The sequence below is a fragment of the Triticum aestivum genome, chromosome 2B (assembly GCF_018294505.1).
Source record: "Triticum aestivum cultivar Chinese Spring chromosome 2B, IWGSC CS RefSeq v2.1, whole genome shotgun sequence".
NCBI lineage: Eukaryota > Viridiplantae > Streptophyta > Magnoliopsida > Poales > Poaceae > Triticum > Triticum aestivum.
The window spans coordinates 141924728-141932644 of NC_057798.1; the positions used below are offsets into that span (position 1 = coordinate 141924728).

Sequence of the window (7917 nt, forward strand, 5' to 3'; positions counted from 1 at the left end):
TTTAACTTAGGAAAAATCTAAAATTTCAATTACTTTGGAACTTGAGGGAGTAATAGTAGGAGTGTGATGCAAATACAGAGGACTAATTTGATCTAAGTAGCTGCAAAAACAAGAAAGAGGTCTGACCATAGAAAAGCAAATAGTGAACAAGTTATCTGGTACCCACCCTTGGCCTTGTGATGACGCTGTGACGTAGATCATGTCCGTTCAAGCCAAGCATACTTAGGCATTGTACAATGCAAAATGTTTAGAGAAGATGGTTAGAGAAATATTCTTAAGCATCGATGTTTATTTATAGAAGCCAGAAGCTTAAAGAACTTAATTTATTTTGTCAAGCATCTTTCATTGTACAAGGTCTAGAAAGATGCCAATTTATCTCTGACGCAAACCAAATGTTGGCCATGCAAAATCGCGTCTGCTGGCTCCCGATTTCCCGAACAGAGAGTCATGTACACTGCACAGGTGATTACCAACCAAGTTGGCGCCAATTTCAGTATCCCGCTCCCTGTGCCGTGCATCTGGATTATTCCACGTGGAACGGCTCCAGCGAGCCGTCGACCAAGCCTGCGCCGCAGCTCCCGTCTTCACCGTCGTCGTCGTCCTCGCCGCATCCGTTCAGCCACGTGAGGTTCTTGGGGTCCTCCCGCAGCAGCATGGCGTCGTACCGCGTGCTCGGGAACGCGTCCGGCGAGGCGACCGCGACCTTGTCTTTCCCAGCCGTGGACTGCCGGCGGCCCCTGGCGTCCGAGACCGTGGCCGCGGACCCTAGGCGGCTTCCGGACGCTGCGGGTCGGACACTCCGCTGCTGGGCGCCCTCGTTCACCGTGAGCTTCCGAGAGTCGCTCTTCGTGAGACAACGGCGCGTGCTCGCGACGGATGAGCCGAAACCCACGGTTCGACGGGCTGCGGCCTTGTCGTCGTGGACCTTTCGGCCGTCGACACCGCTCGCTGATAATCTTTTGCTGGCTAACAAGTCCCCTCTCGGCGCGCTCCGGGAGGTAGCAGTCGCCGGGGATGGGGACGTGCCGTTGCCGTGGCTCCTCTGCTTCACGGCCGCCGGCACGGGCCGCGTCTTCACCATACTGGGCGGCACGGCATTTTCCGCGGCCTGAGCCGTTGACATTGCATCACGACTCAGCTGGCCCGCGAACCTCGAACGTGCCGCGACAATGCCGCCACGTCTGGTCAGCGCCGGCTGCTCTGACGCCACTCTGGTAGTTGACTTCGGGCTGGAGGCACCGGTCGTGGGAGCGCGTGGCCGCGCGCTCGTCAGCGCCGAGGGCCCGGTACTGGACGACGACGATCCCTTGGATTGGCTGGCGGCACCGGAGCCGGAGGACACCTGATGCCGTCCGTGCGTCTTATCCTGGGGACGGGGACGACATGCGGTGGCCGCGGCTGGCGTGCGGGGGCTCGTCGCCGGCGTAGATTTCCCGGACGCGCTGCTCGTGGCTTTGACCGAAGACGAAGACGCCGACGACAGAGTCCTCCTGACGTGCGGGCGACCAGAGGACGCGAGCTCCGTCGTGTTGAGCGACGAGCTGCTTCCCTTGTCCCGGCGTGCCCGGGAGAGCTGCACCATACCGAAATGATCGCCAAGCTTTAGCCTGATCACTACGTCAAGAAAAACTGGAAACGCGGACGGACGGACATACGTACCGGCGAATTGCTCTTGGCGTGCGACGCCGATGTAGCCCTCGTCAGCCGGCTCAGCGCCGGGGAGCACGAGAGAGGCGTCGCCGGAGGAGTCAGAAGCCTACGAACAACGATGAAGCCCAACAATGTCAGAGAAATAGGTACTAGTAGCACGATGTTTCGCCATAGGCAGCTGATCTGAATGCCATTTGGCATTCATCATCACGTTTTGTCTTACCAATCATAGTCATGCTTCCCGATCTCCGCCCTGGGCTTCGTCTTTCCCGTCCGATCGGCGGCCCCTGCATCGCATTGCAGAAGCACTCCTTGCATCAGTATCAGAGAAGCAGCAAAGAAGACGCTGGAGATAATTCAGGAACGGGTACTTACTCTCGTCGGTTTGGTCGGAGAGGGCGGAGAAGAACTCGATGCTCTCGTCCTTGGTGCCGGCTCTCCCGCCGCGGTGGCGCAGCAGGAGCTGCACCGCCGCAGCGGATGCCGACGCCTTCTTCGTCGTCCTCGGATGCGGATCACAGGGGAGCCTGCTGCTCATTTTTTTTGCTTGCTTTCTTCTGTTCTCTCTGTTGCAATGGACGATTCTTGGCCGTGTTGCCGCGATGAGCACAATTGACTGATATGACAAGGGAAGAGGGAGCTCGTGATGCAGCTGTTCTACTAGTTATTTCTGCTGCACTGTCCAAGTCACAAACTGTTTTCGGCTTTTAAATAAATAAAATTCCACTACAGAGGTCAACCCGTTATGAATCCATCCTACTGGAATTTGCATTTCTCTTCCCATTTTAGACAGCATTATTTGTCCTGCAAATGTCCTTCATACTCAAGACTCACCAGACGTGCAAAGCACCCAAGATTCCCGAAAATAAATAAATAGTACTAGTATATAGTACCGTAAAGAGACGCACTGATCAAAATGAGAAGAGCACTTCGAATAACCAAGCACATATGCAAACACAATTGACACATTTATCATACGAAATTGAAGAACATTTATTTATTTTCAGATCAACACGCTTATTACTAATTCAGGGGAACAAATGGTGGATACTTTGATTCAGTAATGAGCCCCTCTCCCCCTAAAAGAGAGCACAGCTCATTATTATTGTTGATAACCATATGTGAACCATTTTCTACGCACTGAACAATCGGTACAGCCGCGCTGGTACGTGACCCATAAGTCCAAAAATGTACATACAGTATCTGTACTGTAACAACAGACAACGTACCACATCATTACGGCTGCACACCAGAAACCGAACTGCCTCTCTACAGTTGTAAACACACAGGTTTTGATACCATGAACATTGGACACCAAAAGAAGGTGGCACACACATGGCATAAAATGCAACTAATTCCCCAACCATTCGAAGCAACAGCAAAGGCCCCAGCAAAACCTCGAAGGGTAGTTCCGCACGAAAACATCCCTGCCGTAGCCAACGACGTAGAAGCTAAAAGATCGCTTACGGTGCGACATAGTGACATGGGTTACGGGCACGACCGAGATGATGTGTCTCTCCGAAATGACAATTGCGGATGGTGGAACTGGCAGCCGGCTAGCAACAACCTCCGAGGACAACTGGTTGAGTGGGTATGAATCGGCAAAGAAAGCAGGAGTGCATTGGTATGCCTGTATGTTGCATAGTTGCGCCCCTTGCGCTCTGTGGAAAACTTCGTCAGGGACCGCAGCAGTTTCTGCTGTTGCACTAACTTTTCTCGCTGTAAGCGTCTCCCTGGAAACAAAAGAAATTGCAAGTCAGACCAAGAGAGAACGGGGCACTCAAACAACTATGCAATGTAGTCCTTTCTTCTTCAGTTACCAAAGAAGTGCCAACATGGCTTGTCAATTATGGTGTCAATATTATCATAAACCATAAACCCTTGCTTACTGACGAAAACAATTGTACAAGGCTACTCGGTATATCTCATGATTTTCTGGCACATACTGCCCTACAGGTTTGCTGATAAATAAATAAAATGGAATAATAAAAAAACTAAAATACGACTCACTGGAGGTTTTTATCTATAGACGCTTTACTAGATACGAGTGCATTCAGCGAAGAATAAAATATTATTAAACTACTACTAACGAAAACATATAACCTGTCAAGAAAGTACTCCCTCCGTTCCATAATTCTTGTCATGGTTTTAGTTCAAATTTGAACTAAAACAATGACAAGAATTATGAAATGGAGGGAGTATATTTTATGTACAACAGTTTGCAGTAGAATAGGACTGAACTGAACGCAAAAATAAAGCATTGATTAATATCTCAAACGTTCATGAAAGCTTTTAAAACCAAACAGACTACTGAACTGCTATAACAGTTTTCCATGATAGTTAACATTGTAGCAACATGACAGGTTCCACAAAGGCACTTACTAGTAACACATCTGTTTAAGTATATACTCCCTCCGTTCCCAAATATAAGTCTTTCTAAAGATTCCAACAAGTGACTACATACGGAGCAAAATGAGTGAATCTGCACTCTAAAATATGTCTACATACATCCGTATGTTGTTGTCCATTTGAAATGTCTAAAAAGACTTATATTTAGGAACGGAGGGAGTACATTAAATCTTTTGGTTCTCTATTCTGTGGTCACTTGTCTAAATAAAAACTGATGGACTATCTTCAGAAAAATATGAATTAAATTACCATCGAACGCGAGCAATGCTTTGTGTAAGAAGGGAACCGCAGCCATTACATGTCCGGCATGTTACTATGCCACGGGATCCACATTCTGTGCAGGGCAACACTCCTTGACCATTGCACATCCAACATCTGTGACAAAGGATGACATACAAGCCTATCAATATCTGAAACAGAAACAGAAGTGGTGTACGTGCTACCCTAGTTATGTACTTACTATGTTATGACAACAAAAGAGCTTCACTTAGGGCACACTTGTATTCTGAGCTGAGGTGAATTACATATTGAAATACTCAATAAAGAGAAGCGGTGGAACTAACACTGAATCAGATTCATCTTGCTGAGCGAGTGAACCCCTGCCCTGACATACACTGCACTGAGTCATTTGATTTGCCATGTAAAACCCGTACTGCCGACCAGGATTGCAAGTAGGACATGGAACCTTTCCACGACCCTCGCAATCTGTCAGAAACATCAGATCAGGGAAACTGAAATATTTTCAAAATCAGAAAGGCAGTGACGGATAAACTACGATATTTACCTTGCCAAAATTACAAAAGCAGATTAATGAGAAAAAAGAACACTGACTAAACGTGCCCTATGTCCTAACTCCCAACAACTTTAAAGTAAGCCAAGACTAGTTAGGATTCAAGAATAAGCAGAAAATAAACATTTAATTAGAAGGAAGTTCACCCTGTTTATTTCTTCTAGTTAGAACTTAGAACTGAGAAGACACCATCTTGAGTCCACAGCTATTGCAGTCAACAAGGATTAGTGGGAAAAGCTTATAGGCGGCAATATGATTAAAATGCTTATATATTTTTTGACTTATATATCGTACATCACTCAACAAATCTATGAATGCTTTAAAAAATACAAGTCTATATGGATCATGTCCATTTCTTTTGAGTGAAGTGCATCCTAGGTCCTCGAACTATTTCGAAGTTGTCATGTAGGTCCTCATACTATGAAAAGTGTTATCTAGGTCCTCAAAAATCCTTGAACTGCAATAAGTGTGTATATATGTGACACCTCTGAAATAGTTCAAGGACCTACATGACACATTTGAAATAGTTTGAGGACCTGGATGACACATATATTGCACTTTGAGGACCTAAATGACGGTTTTCATAGTTCGAGGACCTACGTGGCACCTCTAAAATAGTTTAAGGACCTACGATGCACTTCACTCATTTATTTTCAACACATATAGATGAGCAAGGCGTCGCACTACTGGTCCATGAGATGAATGTTCCCATTAAATGTATGAGTTAGGATAGTTGTCAGTTCCTATGTCATGTCTAGCGAACAGTGTATTTATGGGTTTCTTTTTTCTAAAGGTTTTCTCCAAGATTGTGAACTTCCCATCATGAGGCAGCTTAAGATTCCAAACTGTATTTAAGTTGAATTGGCACTTATCATACATGCTAAAAATAGTACAAGTGGACATTTTCAACTCTTATGTTATGATCTATGATCCCTAGATCATAACAGGGTAACTATGGCTGGGAAGATAGCCAAGACTGCCGCTTGGCTTGATTGGGGTGAGGTTAACCATAAATGGGGGAAAGGAACTCCAGGGGAAAGTTAGATAATTTGCACACGGTACCTAACTTCATACATAGCTGTCTGTCGGTTGGGACTCATAAAGTTGGAACTAAACAACACTGAACACTCTTACCTCTACTTATCTCAAACTGAAATCTAATCTCTAGGCAATCGACGATTTCCACTGCCACCTAGGCACATCTGGCCGGTTGTAGGGCCCAAGGCCACATCCCTGACTTCTACTTAACATAACACATAAGAGTGGGAAAAGGTAAAATCGTGATATAGGGCCTCGGAAAACAATTTGAAAATTTTGGTCGATGCATATATTTAGATTGCAATGCCTAAAAGGATCTCTGAACAATGTAAAACGCAAAACAAAACACAAGATGCACCATAGTTGGAGACTACAAAACAGAAGTTATTTTCTTACAAGAACAAAAGAAAGATATTATGGGCAAAGCTCTATACTAAACTTATGCTTATAAGTAAACTAAAGAAGGTACATAAAAAGGTATCCTCACCAAGTAAAAATGGCAAAACGAATGTTGTATATTATGGCTAAAACAATTGAAAGGAAATTACGTGTGACTACATGATGTTCTGCTAAATGAATGTCATACCTGAGCACTTCTCAGTAACTTGTGAATGAGGAATCTTGACCCTTACTTCTTTCTCCGGTACAAAGAGCGGAGGAAACTCGGACCTCAAATCTAGTTCCCACACCCCAAGGACAGGGCCCTTGTCTCTCCCATCTACTTCCCCACCATGATAGGGTTCCCTTTCTAATATGGCGTCTCTTTGCTCGATGAAGGTTTCCAAGGTTCCAACATATACATCGCAGCAGTCCTTGATGGATGTAATCTTCCATGTCCGAGCAGGCCGGCTGCCCCAACAACATCGATGCCCAACATGTTCGATTAGCATCTGCCGAACCTCCACCTCATCCAGTACATCCCTATTAGAAAATTTCAACATTCAGAAAACATGTGAAAGTTCAGCATTCATGGCTACGGGACTGTGTCTGCGCGCTAATTATCACTCGGCAACACAATCATTTAGACAATTTTGACAAGAAGCGGCGGACTCACCTCCTGGCGCCCTGCGAAGGCTGGTAATCACCGCCGTACGGGTACGGCCCTTGAGGAACAATCGCCAAACCTTTACGGTGTAGAATGAACGCCCTTAGCTGTGATAATTACAATGGGGAAAAATGGTACTGTACAGTAGAAATGGGGAAGTAGCAGCGAGGATTACCATGCGAATGCGGAGGAGTGGCAGCAGTTGCCGGGGATGGGGAGAGGACGGCGCTGTGGATGGACGGTGGGTAGACGGCGTCGTGGTGAGGATTGGGCGCCGGGGGATAGTAGTTGGGGGAGGAGGAGAAGGAGGCGGCGGACTTGACCTCGGCAGCGCTGACCTCCGCCCACCCTCCGCCGCCCCCGCGCAGCGCCGACGAGCTGCTCCGCCCCAGGTGAGAGGGAGAACCTGGCGACGAAGAGGGTGGGAGAAGAGGGCGCCGCGGCTCCTCCTCGCCGGCCTCGCGCTCCGCCTCCATTGTCATGGATGCCGACGATTCGGTTGGATCCGCGCACTGGGATTGGCTGCGAGCGGGAGGAAATGGCTGAGATTATTATTACAGCCTGCTCAGCCATGGTCGCGAAGGAAGAAGCAAGTCAAATCCTGCCTCCTTCCGGGAACTGCCTTCTCCTCCCGGTCACATCAAATGGCTGCCCCAGTGCGACGACGACGACGACGAGGAGTCGACGACCTGAGAACCCATACAGAGGACATGAAGCTTCCTTCGCGACATAAAGAATTGGTACTCCTACCATGATATGAGGTGCAAATAACAAAGGGAAAATCTAGATATATTTCACAATAATGACACAAAATTAATCTACATGCACTTTTAGAAAAACTATTGACAATTTTGTTACAAAAAGCTGCAAGAAAAAAGAGCTATTCACATAAACTTGTCACTTTGCTTCTTTTGATGTGCATCTTGGATTCGGTTCAACTTCATCATCTAACAATCTGTTTATGTAGCGTTGTTGTAATGAAAAC

General features: G+C 46.8%; 2 protein-coding genes across 3 annotated transcripts; both read right to left on the bottom strand.

Annotated features, from left to right (window-relative positions):
* Positions 1–309: 309 nt before the first annotated feature.
* On the bottom strand, positions 310–2413 carry LOC123043935 (mucin-21-like). The gene is made up of 4 exons (XM_044466544.1): positions 2026–2413; positions 1874–1937; positions 1660–1756; positions 310–1573 (listed from the first exon to the last, which is right to left on the bottom strand). The coding sequence occupies exons 1-4, from the start codon at positions 2186–2188 to the stop codon at positions 524–526; spliced, it is 1374 nt and encodes a 457-aa protein (XP_044322479.1). The 5' UTR covers positions 2189–2413; the 3' UTR covers positions 310–523.
* Positions 2414–2625: 212 nt separating this feature from the next.
* LOC123043936 (protein SSUH2 homolog) lies at positions 2626–7673 on the bottom strand. Of its 2 annotated transcripts, XM_044466546.1 has the most exons (7): positions 7538–7673; positions 7108–7454; positions 6942–7011; positions 6474–6808; positions 4623–4764; positions 4309–4434; positions 2626–3383 (listed from the first exon to the last, which is right to left on the bottom strand). In XM_044466546.1, the coding sequence occupies exons 2-7, from the start codon at positions 7412–7414 to the stop codon at positions 3002–3004; spliced, it is 1362 nt and encodes a 453-aa protein (XP_044322481.1). In that variant the 5' UTR covers positions 7415–7454; positions 7538–7673; the 3' UTR covers positions 2626–3001. The 2 variants fall into 2 exon arrangements, with proteins under 2 accessions (XP_044322481.1, XP_044322480.1); XM_044466545.1 differs by having other exon boundaries at positions 7108–7651.
* Positions 7674–7917: the final 244 nt, after the last annotated feature.

Bases quoted from the DNA above. Each gene is read 5' to 3' on its own strand.
- LOC123043935 (XM_044466544.1), bottom strand. From the start codon at position 2,188: ATGAGCAGCAGGCTCCCCTGTGATCCGCATCCGAGGACGACGAAGAAG. The intron at 1,757-1,873 runs GTAAGACAAAAC...CGTTGTTCGTAG, and splicing joins GGGAAGCATGACTATGATTG to GCTTCTGACTCCTCCGGCGA. The intron at 1,574-1,659 runs GTACGTATGTCC...GGTATGGTGCAG, and splicing joins ACGCCAAGAGCAATTCGCCG to CTCTCCCGGGCACGCCGGGA.
- LOC123043936 (XM_044466546.1), bottom strand. From the start codon at position 7,414: ATGACAATGGAGGCGGAGCGCGAGGCCGGCGAGGAGGAGCCGCGGCGC. The intron at 7,012-7,107 runs GTAATCCTCGCT...TACACCGTAAAG, and splicing joins CACTCCTCCGCATTCGCATG to GTTTGGCGATTGTTCCTCAA. The intron at 3,384-4,308 runs GTAATTTAATTC...TTTTGTTTCCAG, and splicing joins AGCATTGCTCGCGTTCGATG to GGAGACGCTTACAGCGAGAA.